The sequence below is a fragment of the Brachyistius frenatus genome, unplaced genomic scaffold (assembly GCF_029030835.1).
Source record: "Brachyistius frenatus isolate BFR_SWC_R1_liver_20210118 unplaced genomic scaffold, ASM2903083v1 Contig_64, whole genome shotgun sequence".
Lineage (NCBI taxonomy): Eukaryota > Metazoa > Chordata > Actinopteri > Embiotocidae > Brachyistius > Brachyistius frenatus.
In genome coordinates, this window is record NW_027210663.1 from 1,563,657 (window position 1) to 1,591,263 (window position 27,607).

The 27,607-nt window shown below is 39.7% G+C and overlaps 1 protein-coding gene across 1 annotated transcript in view; it reads right to left on the reverse strand.

The window, feature by feature from the left end:
• Positions 1-12: 12 nt before the first annotated feature.
• Positions 13-27,607, reverse strand: part of adgrd1 (adhesion G protein-coupled receptor D1) — a 29,811-nt gene continuing 2,216 nt past the window's right edge. Inside the window, exons 7-26 of the mRNA XM_069706776.1 lie at positions 25,808-26,065; positions 24,540-24,607; positions 23,877-24,026; positions 23,700-23,750; positions 22,301-22,424; positions 21,883-21,990; positions 20,567-20,642; positions 19,593-19,734; positions 8,735-8,808; positions 8,088-8,211; positions 5,391-5,494; positions 5,031-5,142; positions 4,451-4,604; positions 3,395-3,461; positions 3,069-3,135; positions 2,801-2,892; positions 2,569-2,695; positions 2,442-2,483; positions 1,973-2,065; positions 13-1,874 (exon numbers count right to left, since the gene is read on the reverse strand). Of these exons, the coding sequence (XP_069562877.1) occupies positions 1,779-1,874; positions 1,973-2,065; positions 2,442-2,483; positions 2,569-2,695; positions 2,801-2,892; positions 3,069-3,135; positions 3,395-3,461; positions 4,451-4,604; positions 5,031-5,142; positions 5,391-5,494; positions 8,088-8,211; positions 8,735-8,808; positions 19,593-19,734; positions 20,567-20,642; positions 21,883-21,990; positions 22,301-22,424; positions 23,700-23,750; positions 23,877-24,026; positions 24,540-24,607; positions 25,808-26,065 (2,129 nt within the window). The 3' untranslated portion in view covers positions 13-1,778. The remainder of the gene's footprint in view (positions 1,875-1,972; positions 2,066-2,441; positions 2,484-2,568; positions 2,696-2,800; positions 2,893-3,068; positions 3,136-3,394; positions 3,462-4,450; positions 4,605-5,030; positions 5,143-5,390; positions 5,495-8,087; positions 8,212-8,734; positions 8,809-19,592; positions 19,735-20,566; positions 20,643-21,882; positions 21,991-22,300; positions 22,425-23,699; positions 23,751-23,876; positions 24,027-24,539; positions 24,608-25,807; positions 26,066-27,607) is intronic.

The following is a 27,607-nucleotide window of genomic DNA, read 5'->3' on the forward strand; positions in this document are numbered from 1 at the left end:
GTAAGATTCATGACGGTTTAAACAATGTCAGTTCCCTCCATTCTCACAGTATATTAAGAAAAAAAAAAAAAAAAAGTAACAACCTTATCCAGTCCCTCTGCTGTAGAACACATTTCATATTTTATTGTACACATTTTTTTTTTTTGAAAGAAAACCTACAAGAATTTAGCAACAGAAATAGCTAAAGGCATCATAAAACTTCACAGAACTGTATTCGATACACAGCCGGTTTCACTATTCCTCAAAAAGCATAATATATGGCAGCTTACTAAGATGTGAGGTACTGCAACTATGCCAGTCAATTCATTTCAATGGAGAAAACACACATAAACATAGAATATAACATGAGAACATACTGACTGTTGAGCTGTGACATTTTGCAGAAGACATGACGAAGAACTCACAAAATAAATAAATACATTATATCAGAGTGTATTCACCGTTACATCATCCATGGTTACTATTGTGTTGTGCTGTCCCCGGATTTGGATTAAAGCTGTGTAAGGCAGGTGAATATTGGAGAAGTTCATCTGGATAAAAATTTATAATTTTTCTGTGGTGATAATGAAGCTGTTGAAACAACTTTGTCATCATTTTCAAAGCTAAATTTAACACTGTATTTAAGGAAAATATACTGTTTTCCTTTGTCTTTTTCTATCCAAGGATATGCATTTGTAACCAACCACACCCTGAAAATACTTACTGCCATCGCAAATTCTTGTGTTTCATTTTCTGGACGTAAATCGTAGCAGATGTAATTGCACAAAATGTTTTGTTTGAGACAAATGAAACTGGTATAAACACATCACATTTTGGAAGATAAGCTTATTTGCCATCTTGCCAAGAGTTAGATTAAAAAAAAACCGCTATGACTTTCATGTCTGTACGCTAAACTGCAGCAATGTAGTTTAGCTGAGTACAAATTCTGCAAAAAGGGGGAAACACCTAGCTCGCTTGGCTGACTAGTTCTTTACATGACTCTAAACCACAATTCATCATTTATATAATTCTGTTTTTGTACATATCCAATATTGGTGCTAAGTCATGCGATCCAGCTGCTAACGGTAGCTGCTTTCAGTAGTGAAAAAAAAACAGCCTTACATACATCACATGAAATTTGTTGGCTTTTTGTGATATACAGGCAAGCAATTATCTTTGATACAATTCCTACAGATAAAGGTGGTGTACTTTAATTACCGACACCACAAGGAAAAATTGCTTTTTCAAACATTTCTTAAACACAAACATCAATAGATGTCATTTTCTTCAGCAGAAAAAGTAAGGACACCTTTGGCCTCGAGGTGCTCTCACGTTTTCACATGACTTATCTTTTCACAGTATTTACTTTGCGGACATGAAAGTTGTATCAATCTTCTTTTTTTTTTTTTTATCTAACCCTCATCAAGAAGTCAAATAGGTCTATAGTATTCAGATGGAGCGTGAAACATTCAAATTGAAACGCTCCAGTACACAGAGTGTCATCACCGGGCCCTGAACTGTCACTTCAATGACCTTCTCCTCACAAAACATTGGTTTTTGGGACACAAGTTGTTTTTATGGGAGGATACTGCAGTAAGGCACAGTCCTCACAGTCTGTCTGTCTTTAAAGGTGAAGCTATCATTCAGCAACAAAAACGTCTCCGTTGGTATCATTTTCTTCGTGGTGTCCGATTCATTTTATAACATAGTGGGAGGATAGTCTGGCCAGTGTTTGCCATTCCGCTCGAGTGAGCTTCAGATTGCTCTCCTGTCACCAACAGAAGTGGTAATCTGGTGCTCTACACGGCAGACAGGTCGATACGGTTGGCTGAGTTGGTGCTTTTGTCCCATGTGTTCATCTTGGTGGGAGTTACGCCCTCCTTGTTTCCATTCATCTATGTTAGAGGATGGGAAGAGGGAGAGTTAGATTTGGGGAGTCAAGAGCTGAACAGCTGATTTCTGTTTTTGTAAATCTTTTAACATCTGCACTCACAATATCAGAGTTGAAGGGCTTCACGTTGATGTTTCGGATGGAGCTGCTTGTAAGTGACCACACCTTGGTTTTGTGTTTGAAAGCAGCTCTGACCTACAGAAAGAAGCAGAACCACGACAGACAATGGTTATAAATGTCAGGGTAATTACACATTCAGCTAAATCATAGATCCGAGAGAATATTTTCCCTTCCTTGCTATTTAAAATACATGTCTTCATTAAGACCCTGACATGCTGGTTATTTTTTGTGTGTGGACAGATTAGTACCACAAGACCTGCTAAGTCACAACATTATTTAATATTAAGGTAGGCAGATACTTTTTAAATCTTCAGGCGGAAATTTCCTAGTAACAGCATTGGTGGCCATAACATATTTACAAAACAAGATAAAAAAAAATTATATGTTAGAGTAAAAATAATTATAATAAGTAATATTATAAAACATTTTAACACTGATTTTAGCACCATACCTCTGAGTTGAGAAGGCAGTGAAACAAGAAGACGAAGAACCCCTAAAGTACCAAAAAAATACTTTAGCAAAAAATTTCACTATTGGCTACAAATATTTTGTACAAGACCGTGTTGTGAAGAACTTACTTGTAATGAGTTGAATACAGCAAAAATATACAGGAATGGCAAAGACTGCGTATTGACAGCGAGGACACCAAAGATCCAGGAAATGCCGAGTATCGGCAGGAGCACAGCCACCGCCTTTGCAGTCAGCCTTAAATCAAGACATAACCACGCTTATTTCATTAGCTTTAAATAAAATAGCATTATTTAATAATTAAAAGAGCATTAGTCTGATTATGAAACTAAATAAACTCACTTGACTGCATTGGAGTCTCCATGAACTTTGTAATTCTCTCCGCTGATTCGAGATATGATTCGGGTCACAGATATCAGGATGCCTATGTTCACCTGGAAATCAGACAGGAGGGTAAATACATTTAACACACTGGCATTAGAGGTGTGATTGTGTTTCTTTCCTCCCTAAATAGAATACAAGCTGACATTGAACACACATCACATATTAAATCAGGCGTCAAATCGAAACTGTAAAAAGTGACAAAAGCAAATTTTTGCTAATTCCTCACCACAATAACAAACAGGGCCGGTGCCACAAAGGCCCAAATGGCTCCGTTCTTCAGAGACAGCCAACAGCTGAAAGAGAAACAGAAAAGAAAATAGAAGTTACTTTGTATTCCTCCTCAAAGTAAAAAGACACTGTGATGTTGTAATGCAAATATGGACTAACCTGCTGTTCGCCTGAAAGCTTTCAAATAACAATAAACACAGTTGTTTCTAATTTCTTCCACTGCTGTTGTCATTCTTATGCAATGGCCGAGAGCTTAAATTAAATTAAGTGAATTCCAATGCGCTATATACTGTAAATAAATCTTAATGCACAGCTCATACTTACTTGTCGGCTTCACCGTAGCTGTTGAGAGCTGATGTCACAGACACCACACAGATGACCAACGGAGAACCTGGTACAAAGAAACAAAACACATATTTACTATTGCAATAGCAGTCATGATTGGATTCTAGTGGCTCTAACAGTGCCTGGTATTGTTTAAGATGCACACCCTACAAGTTCCAACTTTTGCATAAAGAGCCAAAAGAAAACGTTTTGAAGTGTGCATTATTTAAATCCATGGTTGCTTGCTAGTAGACCCTTTCTTCTTTGCTATTTCCTTTCCTTGCCTTGTGGTCAAAACTCCACAGGATACCTTTAATCAAAGTAAGGCACTCTAAACCTGCGGGCTACTTGCAGGCACCCAGTTGTGGTTTTATTTATCTGCTGTGCTGCTAATTGCTCATTTCCCTGGAAATCACTCTTTATACTCCGCTGCTTTGGTTTCTAGCATGCTACACTAGAAGGAAGCTTTTACTTTGAGGGAGGAAATGAAAGATAAAATATTCAACAGCCTTTATCACAGCCAATAGCAGCAGCGATTAATTACAAAACCACTATTTATATACTTTTTTTTTATGCATAACAGCTATACTTCTAGCTGTCAAACAGTCTCCAGCACATAATTTTGCAGTTGGCCACACCACATGAAGAATGACTCTGGCCAGAAGAAAGGAAGTCATAAAAAAAGGATCGTTTTTCAACTAATGGGTTCAACATGTAAAAGAGAGACTATGCATTCCCCAGCAGGCAAAGACAGTATACGTATGTTCAACATTTGTTTTATCTGTCCGTCAAACTCCAGTTCAATGAGATCAAGAGAGGCAAATGTTAGACTGGAATGCACTGTAACTCAAAGCATATTTATTTAACCTTGTCATGTCATACTTACTTAGTTTTTTAATATATAATATTTGCTCAGAAAGGTGAACTTAAAAAAGCACAGAAACCAGAACATTGGATTAAATTAGAGACGATAAAATAAGATGACATAGCAACAAAAATCAGGAAAACATTACAGAAGAAATACATGCATCTTTGAGGACTGCAGAGAACACCTACCCCAGCCAATGCCGTAGTAGTAGAAGTGTTTGCTGCCCTCAGAGCCGAACACCTTGACCACCATACTGTAGAGGTGGAGGCCCTCCACCAGCATCCAGGCGAAGGCGCTCAGAAAGAAGAAGTGAAGCAGGACGGCCATGACCTTACAAGGCAGCTGGGACAGAGGACACAAATCAGGCTTTTACCATCACAACGTTCTCTTTTAATTTCCATTTTTTTCCTGAGGTTTTTTTTATGCTTCACCATTTAAAATTCTACTTTTCCTTTTTCTCACGGTATTAACTCTGGCTTGTCTTACACATGGCAACATTTAGCATTTTTACACTTTTTAACATCATCTTGGTGTTTTACAAATCTGGTGTATTTCTTATTATCTATCCTATAATCTCCCTGAGGTATCCTCATCATCCTCACTATCGTTGGTTTAATCATCTATATTATCACAATCAAAATTTGTTATCCTCTTCATCATGTTAACAACAGTAAAACCACCATCACTTGTGTCATCATTATGCTGCTAATCATTGTCTCCATCTTCATCATCATCAATAATAAGTAAGACGCTCTCCTGTGTACCTACCGTGCCCGGGTCAAATCGAGCGCTGATGAGCAGTAAGATCTCAGCCACCAGGATGGCGAAGGACAGGTTGGCGTGGATGTGGTAGCGTTGGTTCCGAATGGTACTCACTGACCTGCATAGCAGCAAAATGACAACATTACATTAACTTCCTATTAGTGCTTTGGTAATAAGATTGTAGATATAAAATAAAAAACGCATGTTTTGTATACAGATGCACAGCAGGCCACATGTTTACAATCACGTATTCATTAAATTAAAAAATGTACAGTATATATTAAGTAGAGCTCACAGAGTTCATTTCTAAATATATTCATTGATAAACAGTGCGATAATAAAGCACAACTGATTGATAATACTCACGACAGGACTGCAAAAGTGACCAGAGTGATGGCAAGACAGAAGATGGAAATGGAGCAGCCAACATAACCAATGGTTGATAGTGCCACCCTGTGGCCGGTGGTGAGCTGTGTATAGAGACACATCACCATCAGAAACGGACAAGACAACTTGTAAAATCATTTTGGCCTACACATTGAGTCAGTACTTGTGCCACAACGTATATGACCCACAGCTGATGAACCCAGGTTTCATTCAGCCTGTTTTACCAGCCGGGAAATTAGGGTTTATGAGGAAGAACACACGACTAACTCTTATTAGTATTTCTCAGGCAGGCTGCTGTCCAAGACTGGACATCGCACCATAAACTCATCTAAACCGTATGCATATATCCTCCTGTGTTTCTAAATGGCAATATGTTCTTTTTTTTTTTTTTTGGACATGTTTTAATTATTTTTGATGTAAAGCTGTATTTGTATGGGGTCTCTGTAAAAGTACAGTCACATACCTTTCTTTTATAATTTTAGCACAAGTAAAATGCACATTGTCCAAAAGCTAAAGAGTGAGAGTGATAATTGTGTTTTCTATAGGCACACATCCATGGCACACGGCCGAGTGCATTGATGTTGTTTTGGAGTTCAGGCTATTTTGAGGGTTTGGGTTTGATTCTCCATTAACTGTCTACACATGTGCCTTGTCATTACGAGGGCAGAGGAGTCACAGCCTTCCAGAAAAGGAATACGTGGGATGTTCCCTCGCAGCCCACTAATTAGAGACTTGCTGAGGGAAAGTATAGCATCAAATAAACTTGTTTGCCTTAAATACAGCATTGGCCCACTTAGCTGCAATACAAAGTCCTCTTTTCTATTTAGAGAGGCCATTGTAGATGCTAACTGTAGTCCCATGGTGCATATTCTTGGATAACAAAGAGTGAGACTGTGATGACATTATATACAGGTTTGGTATTCTAAAATGCTCTACATGCAGATGATGTAGATGTAAAGTACTGTGTAGAACAGTGGTCAGAGGACAATTTAAAATGACAGTTTTTGGTCCCCTGAGAGACCAAAAAGTGTCCTTAAGGAATGCACCACTGACCTGAGCAGTGACCCAAAAGAACCACATTTAAGCATGGCTGTCCAAAGTACTTCTATATAAAACCTCCAGTGAAAAGTGATATTGTACTGTAAGTCTGCTTACAATTGACCCACAGGGAGGGACGATAAACTGTCCAAAGGCTGCAGTAGGGGCCTCTGGTTGGTTGGTGGGTTGCTGTGTGGTAAACCACTGCTTCCTGTCCAATTATGTTCCTACAAATCTACTTTATGACAAAGATACAGAGGGAGAGGTACTCTTTTTAATATAACTGAATAGCGTTTATAGAGGAATAAGCCTGTGTCTAACGGATTAAATGCACTGTGGTGAGATTCTACCAAAGTCCTTTTTCTCAACAAACATCTTGACTTGCTATACAGTGTTTGGAAGATTTAGGTGCACCTATTTGGTTAAGTTTTCAGAGGTCATCTCCCAAGGACATTTTTACACTTTTCAAATAAATATATGAAATTTCACAAACTTTTTGACCATTATTATTAATACATTTGAGTAAAGTTTTCCCAAACATGTAAAAAATGCGAGCAGATAATAAAGAGCACCCAAAAAGCCTAAAGATAAATACAAAACATTTAATGTGGGAGAAGTCATTAATTCACTTTTGATGCTCTCTAAAGTGATTCAGCTTAGTTGGTTTTTGGGCACCAACTAAGAGAACCAAAAGGTTTTTGGGCACTCTAGCTAAGCCTTATAATAGTAGGAAAACCCTGCATAGCAGTACAGGTGTTACTAATAAAATCAGTGGTTGCTTCGGTCTATTCAAATGTTCCAGTAAGCTATTACAATTTGACAGTGAGCCAGCCAGCATTTTGCGCTCCTATAGATGTATAGTAAGAACTGGATACTGGCACATTCACTTAAACTCAAATGTTTTGCGGAGCACATTAACCAAACACGTTTTCTGGCCTCTGGATGTAATTCTCAATTGTGTGGCCCACTAACCATGCAGATCTGAGTTTCTCCCACTGACCCCTACTGCACTTTATGAATATAAAACCTCTATTTTCAATTATTTTTCTTCTGTGAAACAGCAGTATTTGACCTTATTTTCACTTCAAGGCATCCTGTTAACAGTTCTACTAAGTCTCTTTTATAATGGTGGCCGATTCAAAAGTGCGAAACCTTTTTTTGGTGTTGGAGTACCGTGACTGATCACTGGTACAAATTAGCAGCAATGCTAAGTGGCGTTGCCATGTATAACTACCTTAAGAGGCCCCTTAAGTAGCTAAATAGAGTACAACCATCTTGTACCTGTCATACTATTAGATAATAAAATATCTTTTGTAAAAAAGGCCTATGCGAAACCTACAATAATTGACCAACTAACAACTAACAAATGTTAGCTGATGGGTTAGAAAACGGTTGCCTTTTACACACACAAGCATTTATTTGTTGCACTGTTTCTGGAAACTAAATAATTAAGTCTAATATTTACTCTGATTTATTTTCCACCAACCTGTGGGAATATGTGATCTTAAAACTTGGTGCTGGCAGGTAGCATAAAGTCGATTTATCTGAGATTTTCACTGAACTGATTAATCAATTAGATTAATTATTAAATAATTAGAAAATGTAGAGCTGCTTTAAAGAGCAGCCGAAACATCCTACCTTCAGGGGCACGACTTGCATGAGGATGGCAAAGTTGGTGAGGTGGTTGCACAAACACACCGAGTACGTCATGTTTCCATCTGAGCGTACACAGCCTTCGTTGGACCATACTCCCTCATTAGAGCTGAGAAGGACAATAATCAGGTACATAAAAATCAAAACATAAAGAACAAATTTAAATAAAAAATACACAAGGTATTCATCAGAGTGCTGCTGGCAGGAATCACTCAACGTAATCCATAATGTAATCCACTGTGGGAAGCACACAGGGAATTTTATTTTACCAGGGCAATCTGACAGGGCAATAATAATAATTCACTTTTTTTTTTTTTTTTTTTTTTAGCTTCAGGGCAAAGGGGAATAAGACAGGGAAGCCTCTGATTCCAAATAAAACACACTCCCTTTTAAAATGGTTTATGCTTTTTAACTGGTGTTTTGGCTCCATTTATCAAATCACAGTATTGTTACAGAGGGCTGTTGCTCAACACGCAACAAACTGAAACAGCAACATGTGTAACGCTGGATGTTTTTGATTTGAAGAGGAAATCTACTTTTTTCCAAATCACTGGTCATTTCTTCTGATGTAAAACCTTAAAGTCTTATCAGCATTCAAGATAAAAATCTCTTTGGCTCTACATCTGACCCACCTGTAGTCCAAGAAGGCACAATAGAGGAAGACTTTATTGCTCTGATTCAGTACTTGGTCCTGCTGTTCTTTAGTCTGAAAGAGAATAGCAAAATAAAATTTAGATCGTGCCCATTAGATTACCCAAAATATCCCCAAATTCAGAGCTTGGAAAATGTTCTTTGACCCACAAAATTGCATGTCATATTTTAAACGGCAGTAAGAAGCCTTCTTTCTTCAATGTTGCCTGGCTTTTCTTACTTCATGTCCATATGTTCAACAGAGGCATCATGTCTTAATATTAAAACAATTAAAAAAAAGATACTGTACTGTGTACAGCTTCATTATTTTTACTTGTGATACAAAATACATAATGCTTCATTGATGCTTAAATGCCGGTGAAAGAAGTCTCCAGCTAAAGAGATCTGAGATCATACTCAAGGAAAGACAAGACGCAGATGGACACTCAGCAAAGGTGATTAATACAGCGAGTGAAAATCCCTTCTGTCGTCAAGAATCTTATTTGATTATAAATCACTTTTTCCATGTCATTCCTCAATATGAGATTTGGAGTCCCTAGAGACAGTGAGCTAATGGCTACAGTGCAAGAATGCAGTAATTGGGGTTTGGCCCTGGTTTCAGGTCAAACCACTACCCTCCTCAATCTGTCATCTGAAGAAAACAACACTTCCATTGGCTGCTTGGGTATACACTGAGAGACTGCACACCTCTTCTCATTCCCCAAGCCTTGACTCTCAGACTGAATAAGTATATGATTAGATGGACTGCGTCTGCACCATTTCCTTCTGGAAAAAGTGAGAGTCGGAGTGAAGCTGACAGTCAGGCTGTCTGTTTCCTGGCCCATAGGCTCAGTGATTCATATTACAAAGCATAGCACAATACCTTGACTTCATTGTGTAATCAAATCGCTGCTCTCATTCTGTCTGTTTTGCACATGCGGCTCTTTAGTCATCCTGTATTGAGATAAATGCAACGGATTGATATTCATCGTGGCCCATTAGAGCCAGCAGGACAATGGATCCAAGAGGCATGAGAGGGCAATAAATGCAGCCCGTCATCGCCAGCCACCAGCCAACTTTGCAACCAACCTTGTGGGTGAATTTACTGGTCTCCTGTGGGCTTTAATAACTCACATTTCTTGTTGGGTGTAAATGAAAGCAGATGGCAGAGAGACAAACCAGCACACTGTAAGTCTTGCATTACAGTGTCATATTTTGCCGTTACTGAGCCTTTAATGATCATGTGCAATGAAGGAATACTAATTAGCCTTGTTAAACTCTAAATGTAAACCCTCCCTCATGGGAAACAATCCATCATTATCAAACCCTGATATGTACCAGATACAAGCTGAAATATACATTGACTAACAGACCATTACTCATACAGTATAAGGAGCACTGTTTGGCCCTGTTTCCTCTCTAGCAACTGTCTGTTTGTCGTATATGCAGCTTGGATTTTTCCAGTTGATATCTCAGAAGAGGTGCAGGAACCTGAAAGTCACTGTGTTTAAATGCACTTGGAGATCTAGCCGAGCTTTGAGCGCACGCTGTTGTTCCCCCGGTGCCTCGAGGCCTCAGCATCTACCAGCCAAGACTGCAGCTGGCGCTCCAACTCTTTATTAACAACAGAAGGCCAGCAAACACCGCCCTGGAAATCGCTTTGAGCCTCGCAAAGACAGCATAACAGAGAGGAAGACGAGAGAGTGAGAGCTGGTGACGGGAGAGTGATGCAGAGTGACAGGATGATAAAAGGAGAAGTCTGACAGAGAGAGGCTGATAAATCATAGATAGTCAAGGTGTCTGTGGTGCTTCTATGTTAAAGTGTCCTACTTGGTGCAGCTATCAACCACAACTTCATCTAAAGTCCTTATCTGGGACTGGCCACTGGATTTTACAGCATTGGAGTTCAACAATGGCAAACGTATTTTTCTATTTTCCAAACAACTATCAGGTATCAGTATTCGGGTCCAAGTGGGAGCAGGACAAAACATGTAATATATTCCATTACAAGAAAATGTCCTGCATTCACAATACTTATGTAGAAGCACAATAGATTCATTAGCTGAACGTATAAAAGAAAACAGTTCTTATTTTTGATACAATAATATTTTTGATTTAATAATATTATTACATTATTTGATGCATTTTACTGATATCCAGTATCTCCCAAATCTGCAGCTCTCATAAATGATTAATGATGTATATATACATATACAGTATATACATATATATAATTACATACATATAATTGAATATATATTATATATATACATTTTCACCTCTTTGGAAGTGTCAAACAGTTTAAATGACAGCAACTGAGAATTCAAGAGAAGAAATCTGAAACGTAGCTCAAGTCTCAAATCAGTATATTTATCTTTAACAGTATATTGTTTATTGTAAGTGTTATTTTTGTAGTGTAAAATCTTAATATGAATGTTAACAATGGCTCTAAATTCAATGTATAAAAAGTATAGGAATGAAAAGCAGAAGTAGCCTTGAAAATATGAATCTACTGGCAGCTAATACATAAAGTGAGGTTGAAACAGCTGCAGAGGGATAAAAGTACTGTAAATCATGATGCAACCCTTTTGAAGTCGTCATCCAAACATGCCTGAAACACTGGTGGCCAGTCTTTTGTTTTTTATTTTTTTTTGCCTGGGTTGGGCTACAGGCACTGAGGAACACGGGCCATGCTTTTGTCAGGCTTCGTGCACTTGCTTTGGCTCCAACGATAGAGGACTGTTACAGTTCCTCAACAATTGAATCAGAAAAGAAAACACTTCATCCAACAGCTCAGCTTAGCCACGGAGTCTGTCTCTTTACTTACCAAGCAAAAGGAGAAACCAAACAAATCTCGGATTTCAAAGAGTTTTTTCTTTTTAAGTTTAAACGTTTAAATTCAATTGAAATGAATCTGTCCAGTTCATCCTAAATATAATAAAAATTTGTCTCGACTTGGCCCGTATTCTGCTTTTCTGCTTAATAATTATACAGCTAGAAATAGCTGAGCGTGGTTATGTATGTCTGTAAGATCAATAAAATTGGAGCTCTGATAACTTTTTCATGTCCACCCTGGCCAATCTACTGATGGCAAAAATAAATAAAGTTGGAGTTCAAAGTACCACAATGTGTCCCTCTCATCTCATTAATGCAAATATTAGCTCTGATTTGATGCATTTTTTTCTTGTGAGGTTTGCATCTCATGAATCCCGTTATTTTATTTAGTTTCAGGCTTCTGTGTCACTGTGCTCATTTAACACGCATTTACTTGTATTAGATGGAGGCAGGATGAGGAAAAGCCGGTGTTGTATTAGTGTTTATTGCTCGGATGGCATCTCAATTTACAGTTAATTTCATGCTCAATGTTAATTACTAGTAAAATGCTTGATAAGTAAAAACAAATTAATTTCCTCATTTGAAGCAATGTTTCATTGAGTTTGCTGACTGAATTAAGTATCGAGTTTGTGGCTTTTTGGTGTAAGGTCACTGCTTGTAAAATCCATCCATCCATATACTGTACTCAATTATTGTTTAGAGGGTAGAGGGGTGGGTGGAGCCTCTCCCAGCGTGTAACCAGTCAATCAAAGGGCTTTAATGTAAAAGTTTTTTGTTTATTAGGAAAATGTAATGTTGGAATTCAGAGGGCTGAGTGGTGTATCCTGATGGCTTCCTAATGGGAACACAACTCTACGAAACATTCACACCACATTCATGAGAACCACTGGCTGCTGTCTGATGCATACATCCCCCTGTAACTCAAAGCAGGCCTTGTTCTCTTGCTTTTTAAAGACTGTGTTGAGCGTTTTGGGTAAAAGATGACAAGGGATGAAAATAAAAACTCTCATGCATTACAAAAGCATATAAGTCTTAGATGACACACACACACACACACACACACACACACACACACACACACACACACACACACACACACACACACACACACACACACACACACACACACACACACACACACACACACACGCATACGCACAGCCCAGCAATTTGTGTAAATGCAAGCCTCTTCGTCCTCTGTGGTGTCTCTCAGGCCGTCTATGAGTGGCAGAGCTGGAAGCCGAAGCCTCGCTGTGGTTGAGCTAGCTGCAGCAAACACCAACAGCATATGTCTCAAGAAATCGGGCAACTTCAGGCCAATTTAAATCTTAGCATCTGACAGCTGGTTCTCAAGCAAGGCACAAATAAAGACAGAATGGAGAAAAGCTACACGGCAGACGTCATTCTGGTTTCAACAGCCAATTCAAAACAGAAACGCCAGAGCCGGTAGAAATACAACCCAAAGACTTGAAGTGTATACATGCACACGCACACGTACTTCTGTCTGAAATAATTTATTGTCTATTGAGTTAAAACTTTCAAATTGATTCACTTGCAGCTTTGTATTCACCAGCAGCAGTTGTGTACAGTAAAACTAAGCTGCACAGAAACCAGCTCAGCAGCAGTAAGAGAAAATCTTTCAGCAACAGTGGACACTAAAATCTATCTGGTCTGAGTTCTAACTTTACTCTTGACCCTTTTTTGAAAAGAAAACCATATAATATCTAAATCCTATCATATTCAATAATACAGCCACTCGTTCCACCAGTACAACAATATGATGCCACAAGCAGGCATATTACAGGAGCAGAGAAGTAAAAAAAACAAAAAACTTTTATTTAAAAAAAGACTAAATTTAAAAAGCAGTGAGGAATTACACAACAGTGTCAGTGGAGCAGCGAAAAGGAGCAATCTTCTCCTTTTCCCTCAAATGTTCCAAATATTTCAGAGCACAGGGAGCCAGGGTATAATTTGGACTGCACTTTCTACATTTGGTATAGATATCACTTTTGTAACTGCCAACGGGCTCCATAAAACCACTGAAATTCATCAATCACACTTAACACAACTACAAGACTTAAAGCTACTATCACTTGTTTTTTTTTGTGAGTGCTCAGTAGGTGAGTATGTTTGTTAAAGTATGAGTCATGAAAAAGGCAGATGCAGCCAGGGGTGGACAATGGCTAAATTGTTCTGCAGAACAACAGAGACCATACATGCATGGCTACAAAAGCTACATTGACTAAATTTAGTAAGGGAAGGAAACACTTTATTGCAATATGTCTGGGAACGGCACACAGAGGTATAGTGTAACATTACTCAGTCCAGCATACTGAAAAAAAAAACCAACAACCACAGTTCAAAACTTGACCCGCAGTGTGAGATGAAAAAAAAAATATCAAAAATTAAAGCCGCCTTAAGGTCAATATGAACTATAGTATTACACAAGCTGTGGTGACTCTGACGGAGCACAGATCTTATCGTTGTTGTTACAGGGCTTTTCAATCAGAGGCCGGCCTCATCCACAGTCAGCATGTGGAGTAAGAATCTGAATCCATGCAGCAAAAACACAACTGGCCTTGAGTGAGATCATGGTGTCAGGAGACATGTAAAAGACATGCAGCTGCGGTCTCCGCTCGGTCTCCGAGGTCCACACAGAAAACAGCGAGACGTGTTGATATTCACGCAAGGTGTGAGGAAAGCTGGGGACATTTAAACAACCCCAGAAGTTACAGAGTTCTTTTTGATAAGGTGAGTGGTGGCTGTTCACAGAAGTACCGTAGATGTCACTTTGGTGATTTTTTTTTTCTTTTCGATCTGACCTCACATGACAAAGGGAGATGTTCTCCATGCATGAAGTCACGTGTTTGATTCCCACAGGCTTCCATATGGCCCACTGCAAATTTTTTGTTTCCTGGTATATTTCTGAAGAATAACAGGTTTGCATTTCAAAGGCTGCATTTTGAGCCTTTGCAGTATAATTCAACTGAGGGGAATACATTGGATCAAATAAAGTTAAATAGAGTTACAAATTTTATCGCTGTTTTTTCACAGTTAAAACCAGAACCAAGGTTTCACAGAACAGCGATTCTGCAGGATTCAACAAATAAAATTTTGAACTTTTAAAGACTTTTTTAATACAGCATAAAATGCAATTTAATACATTTTTCACAATCGTACTGGACAAAGTATGAAAGCATGCCAGAAAACTATTAGGGACTATCCATTTGTTCGTATTAAGGCTGTAATGACTATTTTCATTTTAAGTTAATTTGTTGATTATTTTTATTATCAGTGGTAGATTGTTTGATCTGTAAAATATGAAAACTGTAAAGAATCACAACTTTAGCGTGAAGTCTTCAAATCACTTATTCTGTTTGACCAACAGGTCAAAACTCAAAAACATTCTGTAAACCAACTGATTGATTTAATAAGTTGATCAACAAAAAAGTGACTAATTGTTCTCGCCATAATAATAACATATAACAATATTTCCTTATTGTATAATTATTTAAATCATTGCAACCTGGATCAGGAGAAAATGGGTGCATTAATCCAGTGAAAATATTCATTCCTTTAAGTTAAGTTTTTGTTAAAATAAGCATCATTATTGTTAGATGATGATTCCCAGCTACTTTAGCTCCCATAACACATACTCCACAAAGACGATCCAGCCTTTTGCACATGAAAACCACAGTGACAACTAATCCAAATTTATCTTCAAGATGTAAAAGGTCTCCCGACATTGTGCTACTGATATTACTACAGGAGGCAAGAGAAAATATTTCAGCCATTTGTAAACATAATTTCAAGACTTTTTTATTTAATTTTATGGCCTTTTTAAGGACTCTAAATTAAAGTTAGATTTTTTTTTGAAGACACTGTCATATAAGAGATATTTGACATTTTGTTTACTATAACTACAAATCTATTCAATGCAAACTTCCCTTTCTCAAGTAGAGTTTTGTCACACAGGTTCACAAAGGCTGATACACAACTGGAGGGTTTGAAATTCATTGTGAGTGTCATTTCACAAGTGCTAAATCTTTTTTTACCCACACAGAAAACTCCCTGTCTCTGTGGGGGCAGATTGGGGGCCCCGACTGCGTTCGTGCATCACATAGCTAGAGGTGGTGGTTACAGTGTTGGGACGCTAAATGGGAGGAGCTGTACAGAGTCTTTTGGCAAGTGAGGAATAGCAATAGCCAGACCTCCATCTGTGATTGATCACTGTGCTGGCTCACACAGCTTGTGTTTGTATGTGTACGTTGGTGTGGGGATGGGTGTGGGTGGAGGAGAGAGAGAGAGACAGAGAGAGAGAGAGAGAGAGAGAGAGAGAGAGAGAGAGAGAGAGAGAGAGAGAGAGAGAGAGGGAGAGCGAGAGAGGAGAATCTTTGCCCACAAGGTTTAAGCTGGGCGTGTGCTGAAAGTTATAAAAAGACTGGCAATAAAGCATGGATACTGTTATGTCAGAAAGGACTGATACCAGCATCGGCTCACATGTTTAAATGATTAAGTGTGGCTATCACAATGCGTTAAATAACCTTTGTGTGTTTACTTTCAAAGTCAGTGAACAATCAGTCCATTATTTTCCACACGTAAAAGGAAGCTCTAACAAGTCTAGACGTCTTTGTCTACACAAGCCTTTCTGTCGCTGACCTTTTTGCTCACTTCCCACCAAACTTTCTTTCATGTCTTTTATTTTGGGGGGAAAGCGATGGATTGAATTAAATGGAAAACTTAGTCACTAACAGTTGATGATAGCATAACTGTACAGTCACTTGGTGAATATTTGACAAAAAATTTCCCCTCGGGGATTAATAAAGTATATACCTACCTACCTTGAACTGATTAAGAGCAACAATGATTTCACCTGAGTCATATCAGTTTGGTATTTTCATCATTTTGAAAGTAGGCTACAGCAAGAGATAAAGTTAACATTGCTTAAACACAAGTTTAGAGGGGGTGGTTCTCAACTGGTTTATTTTTATTTATTTTTTTAACCTCAGGACCAACATTTTTCCTTATTCATTGAGTTGCAAAACAATTTTTTATTTTTTTATTTTGAGCCACTCAAATTTATCTCAGAAAAATAGTAATGCACAACACCCTTGTGCACTATTAAAAACACTTCAATAGTAACCCTGTTTACAAATGCTCAAATAAGAGCAAACTACTGATGTGACGTAGGCAGCAAACGGCAACTGCATGTGTGCTGCATCTTGGGGAATGTATGTTCTTCAAAAATAAAAGCAAAGCATCAAAAATTCTGTATATATATATATATATATATTTACAATAAAAGGTTGTTGTTTTTTCAGCACAAATCTACAACCTGCTAAAAATGACCTCGCAACCCACTTTAGGGTCGTGACCCACCACTTAAGAACCTTTAGAGGGGCTAGTGGGAGGATGTTGTTTTGGTCTGCTTTGTTCAGAGCCAGCTGTTCCCCTCTGTTGCAGTCTTCAAGCTTAAACTAAGATAAGTCAACCGGCTGCAACCTCATATCTGTCGTACAGATATAGCAGTTGTTGCGCTAGTCTCTGCCAGACAAAGATTTAAGTTATTTAAAGTAATTTATAGTGAAATAGGAATGAACTAAGAGACAGATAGGGACCACCAGCACAGTACTGCCACTTTGTTCCCCCTCTCACCTTCTTATGGAGCCGCCAGACTAACACACCACTTTATAAGACTGTAAAGTCAGGCCCCCTAGTCAAAATCTGTTTTTCAAATTCTCCCAGTTTTGACCATATAAATTGACTTCGCTCATGAAATCAATCTTTCCATTCATTCACTTCATACCATCAGTGTGATGCTTTGATGGAAGAAGAGGATAGAGAGGAGGTGTAGGCCTCTTTATGTATGTATTAATGTTTAACTACAGACCCAGAGGCCTCCCAGCCTCTTTTTTCTCTCTCTTCTTCTCTCCTTCAGCAATCGCAAACTAAACCGGAGTTAGACAGCGGTAATAAATCACTGATGGAGCCAGGGTCCAATCAACACCACAGTCGAATGGCGTGAGAAAGCATGCAGGCCTCCAGCAGCCTTGATAACACCTTGTCAGGGTATCAAACCTGCGCCATGCCACATAAAGTGTGATGGCGGCACCTCGACTCTGACTGAGTCAGCTGGGAATGGCATGACCTCACCAGGCTGTTTCACTGAGCTCAGAGGGCATCAATCAAGGGTGCAAGGTCACTCCGACACCGACCACATGGCTGCGGCCTCGGCTTGAGCGAGCGGTACCTGCCACGACACAAGGTTTTTTTTTTACAGGTGAGTGACTCCATCAATCCATGGTATGTTTTATCATGAAAGGTGTCCGATAGAGAAAATGAATGAGATCTGGGTGTGAGCCATGACTGTTTGTACAGTATAGAGGTGGCACAGAGGACTTGTTGTAGCCATGACAGCATGAAAAGACAGATGAGGGAGCGGACACATTTCTGCTTCAGACACATTCGGCTCCCCCACCAGGTTTTAATGAAGTCACTGGGTGCTTGTCTATTCTCAGGAGATAAACAGTTGCAAATCACTTACTCTCACTGAGTGAACTGATGCCATGAGAGGAGGACATCTTTGAGGATTAACTGGTGCAGACAGTGAAGACCAACATTAACAATGACGGGTAGCGTCTGCCACATATTGAGTGAGCCGCTCTTGCTGCCTCCAAGCTCGGGAGGTGATAAGTTTCCACCCACTACCAAAGACATTAAAACTCCAAAAATAGACACTTTTTGACTAAATCCAACTAAAGGTCTGTGCAGCCAACCACTTATAGCAAAATAACCCAATTTCTGGACACGATCACAGCCAAAAGCGCTGCGTGCCAAATTACAATGCAGCTCCTCAATATAAATCATCGCCTGAGCTATGTTAGGTTGAAATGTGCTGGCATGCTGTGTTCCAATCAGCATGCGCTAGTAACAGCAGCTTATTTGTAATAGGGGAGAGAGGAAAGAATGCAAGAGACCTGATTTATCCTTACATCAGAGGTAATGACCATCCAACTAAAATGGAAACACCTTGACTCAAAAGACAGCAGAACTGCTGAGCATCTCCAGCACTCCCATAACAAAGGAGATTGTAAACCCTCTCCCATGGTGTCCGCTAAAACAAACAGAGTAATCATTGTCACAGGAACCAGGCCAGATAATTACAGCATAAACATTTATTTCACCAGGGAAAAGCAAGGCAAACAAAGCAATATTACCATGGTTTCACAAAGCTGCATGAGTTTCTTTTGTGCTTTTATGAGTGAGGAGAGAAAACATGTTTTGGTAAATCAAAGTGAGTTATTCTTGAAGGACTTGTAAATTAAACAGAACTATATTTGGGGGAATTTAGTACACTGGTTTTAATTGCCTTATTAATGGCATGAGGGTTTAATCGGCTATTAATACAATTCATTTAGATGAAAAAATTGCTGCAAAATTAATGTGCACAAACATTTTGAAAAGAAAAACATGGTTGGGAAGCACAACGCTGCATGTCTGTCTTTATAGGGAAGCAAGCTAATGCAATACACATTTTAAAGTTAATTTCCATTATGAGTTTCAATTGCATTTCCCATGGAAAACTGGCACAGTCCATGCCATAAAGCACCAAAGGAAAAATATGTTGTTCATAAAAGAAAGTTATTGTTCCTTTCAAAGCGCCCTGAGCTTACAGTTCAAGTGTCCATAATCAGCATGCTTTCTGGAAGCCACATGCTCCGCGCGAGGGAAAACTTAGCCAGGCTAATGAAAACCAAAATAGGCTTTGCTCTTTGTGCTGGTGAATGCCCAGCTGCACAGACCTCAGTCAGCGATAGACACTGGTCTTCTTACATAAGCCAACACCAAGAATGGAGTTGATAGATTTCATATGGAGGGATCCGGCTCCTGACCGAAGCCCTCTTTCCTCTGATAAGGTGGGTGCCCCACACCCTATAAGTATGCCGCCAACTGAGTATGTAAATGACTGATGAGGACATGAGTCAAAGGAGAAAGAACTGGGATATTGTAAGGGTCGGTGCTTACCAAGACATGGGTGAGGACAATCTTGATGAGCGGCGCTCCGGAGAGGTTGACTGACAAGGCTGGTAGAGGCTCCACTTTCAGAGAGATGAGACAGCTCGCTACCTGGATCGTGCAATCCCTGAAATCAGCTGCTTCATTTATCCTAAGAGACAAAAAGGGAGATCAGACACAGAAAATATAAAACAAAAAAGTCAGCGTGACAGGAAGAAACAAGAGCAGAAATACAGACACGAGTACAAAAGGAAGAGATAGAAAAAATAAGTCAAAGAGAAGACATAAAGCGTCCAGTTAATAGCCTATGAAAATATCAATATAATAACATTAATTAGCGCTGTTATCTGGCACTCACATCCACACATAAGTGTTAGACACAGCACCAGAGCTGTAGCATTCAGTCGGCACTTTGACCATCTGTCCTTATAATGAATCACACTGACAACCAGCAGCAGTGCATCGGTAGTTTTTCAAGATCATCTGATATGTGACATTGGGATCATACAAGCATCACCTCTCTATCATGACACAAAGGGACCTTCTCACCCAAAGTGAAGTCACGAGAATCTCCATCACGTGTTTTACCTCTTTAAAAACCAAAATGTTCATGATGTATAAAGTGGGAAAAACAGGTTGCTTAACTACTGTTATGTCACTTTTGGTTAACATAAACACTGCAGCACGACTGGAACAAGCTGGCCCAGTGATGAGACAATAACTGAGCGGGGGTGGGTACATAGAGCTAATAGCAGGGTGTATCAGTCAGTGGAGGTTGAGTGGTGAGATGAGAGATAGGCGAGAAGGACAGATAAGGTCTTGGCCCCAGGCCTCAGTGGTTCAGTGGTTGAGGAAGTGGGGGTGCCTTTGTGCCAGTGGATCTGATTCCCCACACAGGAAGTACAAAGAGAGAGGCCTATTTTTTTTAAGTAGCTGGAAAAAAAAAAGTACTTTGACCATTGGGTGCTGCCATGTTCTCTTACCTTGTCCTGACAGGACTGATCTCTTTGTAATAGTTGTGCATGTTGTGGTAGAAGAGGCCAACGATGGTGGTTTGAGCTGAGGAAAAGAAGACGACACACAGAGGCTGGATGTGAGAGGAGTTGACAGGGGCTGGGAATGTAAAGCAGCGCTGCTAAAATGCTCACAAAGAGGGGAAGTTAATTAACGCTGCCTTGCCACCGCACGCTGGCACCGGCCAGCTAATAGGACAGCTGTACACTCGCACAGGGGTGAAAGGGAGAGCAAACCACGTGGATGTTGGGAAAGCTTATGAAACGTCTTCATGACTTCACCAGGAGAGCGGGAGGTCTGCCCCACCCCCTCCCCCTTCCAGCCTTCTACCCAGATCTGATCTATCACTCATTTCAGTCCCACCTCAATACTGGAAGATAAACAATGAAATTGGAGGAAATCCTTAATGGTCTTGTTCCTCCTTTCAAAGGCCTTCCACCCCGGGACCCGTTGACTACAGCATCAAAAGCTTGCAGATGTCAAACAAATGTGTGGTGCACTGTAGAGTTTTAAACCTCAGAAAAAACATAATTTCAACAGAATGCCTCCCAGCAAGAGATTATGAGGTGATCAGTTTGCTTGTACAACTCTCTAAGAAAAGAGAAGAAGAACAAAATATACCAATGAGCAGCCTTCTCTGGTCTAAACTAGGATATAAAACCAGCCCTCGGAGCATTTCATCCAGCCAGGTATTCAGCGCTCTGAGTTAATGTGGACCTGTCTCTAATGTGTCAAGCAATAACATTCCATCTCTGATAATAGTCCTTAAATGAATTATTAAAACGGTTTATTCTGGTGTTTGTATGGTAACACGGTGCACGCAGCAGCCAGGTGGAGCCACGGGAATCTGACCTGAACACAAAGTCAAACAAACAGAGTTTTAATGCCCGCTGTAATTACTGCGCTCCCTCCCTCCGCTATGTGGGTCCACTCTTTTTAATGACGGAGGAAAGTGGAGAAAAAGTGCTCTCTCTCTCATTCTTTCTCTTTTGAATAAAAGGGTAACTGCCAACATTAAAGTCATAGCTGGACTTCTACAGTGCACCATAAAGCCACACAAAAGCTCTCATGGCACTCCTGTCTTACACTGTATGCTATGTGAGGAGCCTTAAATCTTAGCATAATAAATTACTGGCCAATAACAAGAGCCGCCCAGCTGGACAATTTTCTCTTGGCAGAATCATTGCGCGACTAATGTGCAGTATTCACACTCAACCTAGCTACTGTTTTCTTTACGGAGATCCTCAAGACGTGTCGCTGTGTGGGTTGTAATATCTGCACTCACACTGCATGGTGAACGCCTCTCCGGGCACAGAGATGTAGTTCTTTCCCTGTGTGGGGAAGCGGTAATGCGGCAGGTTGAAGTTCTGTGGGAATTTCATCAGAGAGTAATCTGTGGGGGTCAGAGGTTAGAAAAAGTGAAGAGATGTTGGGGAAAAACAAACTGAGAGGCGAGCAACAAAACTAATCTGTTTTGTCAGGGGTGGATCAAATATACGCAGCGACCCCTGGGAGAAAGAAAGAAACAAGCTTTGCAAAATATTATGCAAAAAAAACATCCATGCGAGGAAGAGTGGAGAGGGTTGACCTCTGCTTATCTGACCCGCGCATTTGTCCTCTGAATTGGAAAACCAGTGATGTCAGCTTGACTCACTGTGTCCGTACAAACCACACACATTTTGGGGCGATGACACCATACTGACCTGCAACAAAAGATGTTCCACCCAGGGAGATGAGCGAGTTCGGGCTGGGCTCCAGGTTAGTCACCATGTGTTCCATCACTCTGTCCACTGTCTCGATCATGCCGCTGACCACAGAGGTGGACTGCTGCTCAACAAAGACCCAAAAGGAAAAATGCTCAACAGTTAATTCACAATTACTTCCTTTCAAGGTGCAGCATTGATTCACACTGACCTCTTACTGCACAGCACTTTTTCAGAATGAGATTTTTCCTGCCAGGTTACCAGGTTTGTTTCAGAAATAAAACATATTTTAATTTAAAGGGGCGTTTCACTTCCCTCCAATTTACTGGTCACGAGGAGACCTCCTTGGCATGTTAAAAATGTCTCCTGGGTAATCTAGGTGAAAGCTTTTAGACTAGAAATGCGTACTAGTAAGCCTGGTCATAAATGAGGGAGTTTGAAAAACGTGAGCATTTTAGCACGAGGGCCACATTAAGGGGGAAAAAAAGGAACTATAATACGAGGGAGATATTTTTCACTTTGCATTATAAGTATAAACTTGATATTTCAACATTAAAGTCAAACTACCAGCAACAAAGTTGCATATGCTTTGTGTTGGAAGAAATGTGAAATTATAATTTAGTAACAAGGACATTAGTTAAAATTGCAGAGAAATAATAAGTTATGTAACAGTAGTATGTCAGGTAGAGCTGTAACAAAATCTCTGAGTGTACTAAATTGTGCAGTTATGCATTTTGTTTCATATATAACTCAACTTTTCATTTGTAAGGAGAATAATCCCTCAAAACAGTCTTGCTTTGACATTTGTTACAAATATGTAAAATGTGAGGGAAAAGGGTAATAATTAATAAAATAGAAAAAACATAACTAAATTGAATCCGATTAAGTACAAAAACCAGAAAACAACGAACTAACCATGTAGTGTTGTGTTATAAAACATGCAAAAACTTGATTGGCTTTTACACACTTGACTCTGAACACTGTATTTACTGTCCAAGTGTGACGCCAACATCTGTTTCAGCTTGCTGCTACAAAAACAAGCAGGCTTGATCTGAGCACCCAATGTACTGAAAGCACACACTTGTGTTTGTATATGAGCGCACGGAGATCGGGCCAGGGCGAGTTTACAGTACAGCACAGGAAGATGCAAATTTACATTCAAGGTGTTGTGGTTTAGAGCACTTTACAGTTACCAGCATTGTCCTACACCATTTGCAACTCTATATTTATCTACATACTGGAGTCCTGAGTGGGTACACTGCCAGGTACTCTTATTGTTGCTGGCAAAAATATGCAGCATTAGAATCTCAAACTCATGGATGGCTAAAGCGCCTTGGATTAAGTAATCACCAAATTGCATATGTCATGTTTGGACATTGCACAACAACAGCTCATTTACCTCCGGCAGTCCTGGAGAGGACAGCACTTCTTCCACACTTTTCAGAAAAGCCTGGGAGAGAGAAAACGGACATCACGGAACTGTTGCATCATAAGCACATGGGTGAGCATCGTGTCCTTGTGCGCGTGAATTCGTTTTGCAACTGCAACATGTGTGTTGGAGGGAGCTCCAAAGAACCTGTGTGAGGTTGTTGGCAGTGTTGTGAGGAATGGTCCGATTGGGCAGCGCCTTCAGGAAGCCCAGCACTGGCATGGAGTCAGGGACCCGGGGGAGCTGGATGTCCTCTCCGTGACTGCTGATGACAGGAGGACTCTCCTCCGTGGCTCTCTGGGGAGACAGCACATCAGGCATTGAATGAAGTTTACTATCAGTGGGCAATTTCCAAAGGAGCACTGAGTTCCAACATAGACAGGATGTTTAGTGGCTGATAACCTGAATTCAGGGAATACTCTTCGGACAAGTGAGTCAGTGTTGCTCTCATTCAGTTCGGTGCCCTACAGGGAGCCATTTTATGTGTCGTGTAAAGCAGCTGCCTTCACTATCTTCACTCTTTCTTTATTAGTTTTCTACCTCCAAAGCCCTTTAATAAACAAGCTGAGTTGGTTCACATGTGTTCTTAATATAATTTTTTTCCCATCTACAGTGTCTCAATAAGAAACTTTAGTGTTGATCCAAGCAAAAGGCTTTCAACTCAATTCTGTGATGCCCAAAACATTTCTGTTTATCCCTCATGCCATTTCCGTGTTCACATAATTCACACATGAATACTGTAACTATATTTAATTTATCAGATTTGTTGTTGACCAAGGAACCCTGTAAATTCAGAAGTGACACACTTACGACTGTCGGTGCGGTTGAAGTGTCTTCTTTAGAGACTCTGGGCGTTGTGGCAGAAACCATGGCCTGACCTAGAAATGACAACACATAGAGCTCTAATAAAACAGGATAGGAACCACACTGATGACCTGTATAAATAGTTGTACTTCACTCCTTATCGACAGTAAATTATTCAGTTAGCCTTTTGCTGTTTTATTGCTAGGTCCATTGTTGAATCGGATCAGGGAAGGCAGCTTTATGGGTAGGTTGGATTTTATCACTCTAATGCTTACAGTTTGACTTCTAATGCCAACTTATGAAAGGAGATATATTACAACCTAGACAAAGCCGGGATAATCAACGACATAATGCTCTGCTCCTAGCTTCTGTCAATGGCTTAGATACATTTAATGTCTTTGCTGTCATTTAATAAAAACAACACTAACTGGCTACCAGACAGTGTCCATATATGGACATAAATTAGAGGTATCCGTCTGAACCATTCCTGCTCTTCTTTGGTTTAATGTAAAAATTTTATATGCAGGCTTTGGAGAAGTAAAAATATTTTTCTGTAACCATAACAGTCGGCCTCTTCATGTCTCGGTAATAGTCTGTAAAGTATATTGCTTTTGGTTATAATCAAGGCTGTGTGCACTTTATGCCTCAGACATTGTGACCACTTGAAGCTCCATCAGCACAGTCAGCATGCTTTATACACAACAAAAGGGGTTTCAACCTACTAGCTAAAAACATTTCCTCATGCTGTGAACATTTTTCTGACCACAGTGATATTTGCTCATATGAATTATCACACAGCAGACCCCTAATATTTCTAAATCCTCATAAATGCCAGCTTTTTGTCTATCTATGGCACTTCTCGGACCAAAGGAGGTAAACAGAACAAAAACAGACAAGAGACTGGGGGTTTTGTCCTTGCGTGTTGCTACCTGTCACATTAAATCAAAATGATCTGCCCCCTGCAACTCCACTGCTCTCTTATAAATACTTATAAGGCAGAACTATGTGAGCCATGGCACTTATATGGCAGAGGGTCATGAAAATGTTTTGTGCAACAGGAGCTATTTGACGAGGAGGTGGGGTATATTTGTATAGTTTAATATCTTGTTGTTATGCATGAATGCTGTGGGTGGAATGTGGCGAGGATGAGGACGGAAATTGCTTTTTAACCCCTGTTTCCTCAGAGCAGAGTTGAAAGGAAGGAGGCATTTCAATAGACATGTCGTTTCCTATAATGACAGGAAATACTGTTCAAATGGAGCATGATGTCCTACCTATGGCTGCGTTGTAATAGAGCCTGATCTGGTTAGGTGAAAGGGCTCTTTCCCAGATGACAAATTCATCGAAGGCCCCTGTTACGTAGTGACCATACGCCCTGTTGTTGCCTGTTCCAATGACGAGGTCAGGGTAGGGGTCACCATAGTTGTCTGAGACGCTGCCCGCTGTATCACCAGCAGTGAAGGTCCCATTAATGTAGACCATTAGACCATCATTTTTAGTCCAAGTGAAGAGGATGTGAGTCCAGTACGGTCCTGAGAGAGAAAACAGAGAACGACAAAATAAAATAATAATATATATTGTTCGTGTTGAACTGTGAAAAATACATTCTTTCAATTAACTAATGGATTAATCAAAGATTTCAGTCCAGTATTAAGCCAAAGCATGTGATACACCCATCTGTCTGATAGAGGATACCGTGTCGGTGTCATGTTTTTTCTTGACTCGGCGTGAAAAATACACGCAGACATGTACAGGGTCGAGGAAGAAGGTCATAGGTGACGGAGGTCACAAATCACATAGAACTTTCACCTGGATAACTGTGAGAAACTGTAGAGTCTATGAGAAAGCAAAAGTCAACATGGACTTCTTTTAAGTAATGAAAGTAAGTTATGTATAATGTAGCATGTTCAAGTTGTGTAACGTACATTAAGTAACCCATGTGACGTATGTAACGTTACTTCTTTAACTTTACATATCATAATCTAAAACATGATTTTTTCCGAACTCACCAAGAAGGTTTGGTGTCTCAACCTAACCAATTTGTAACTGTGCCAAATCAAGAGCTTTTCCTAAACCAAACCACAGTTTTTGGTGCCTAAATTACTTTTCACACCAATGTGAGGCAAAAACGTGACACTGACACGGTATCGTCTGGTGGACTGATGAGTGTACTGCACGCTTTGCTGTAATATCAGCTCAATATGCTTTATTCAATTCTAATATTTTATAATATACATCTATATCCTGGATGTTCACAAAGGAGTGCAACATAATCTTTCCAGCTGATTTCATTATACAAAGAACAAAGAAGTGAATACATTCGCAGCCTGAAAACACATCTGCTAGAAGAACAGAACACATCTCCTTGGCAGTTACAATATACTGTAATCAGTATGTGCCAAAACTCAGTCACTTTACAAGTCGCTCATTCACTTATCTGTGTAGAGAGATATCTATATGTATAAAGTAATATTCTACAACACAGTCGGTCACAATGGCACCTCAAGGTTTACTCTATCGCCCTCGAAACTTTACGTCACTCTTAACAAACGGAGGATCGAGAACAGACAGATTTTGACATTATGTCATAAAGGTTCAACATGTCACACTGTATGAGAACCAGATGACGCCTGATCCTCTGTAACAGAACACTCAAATCAAAATTGAGTTATAACGCCTATGAACACAACCTTGAGTAAGTGCAGCAAAAACAAAGATGACAGAAGTCATTTGAGAACAAAATAGTCACTGGTGAAAGTTTCACATAATGTTGAGTCTCGCATGGTTTGTTCCATTTTGTCCAAACAGTTTACCAAATCATTTGATCTCATTAAAAAAGTCATTTTGTTTTCAGAAAAGAATTCAACATACTGGTCACACTTTTTACTTTTATAATGTCACATCTCATTTTACTTGACCTTTAATAATCAACAAACATTACTTTATCTATGAGAAACGATCAGATCGCAAACAAACTGTATGTTGTGTTCTACAGTATAGCAAAAGATCTATGAAATGTATCCTTGACTTGCCAAATCAACTGTCTGTAGTTACGCCTGTTTCCAGTTAACTAA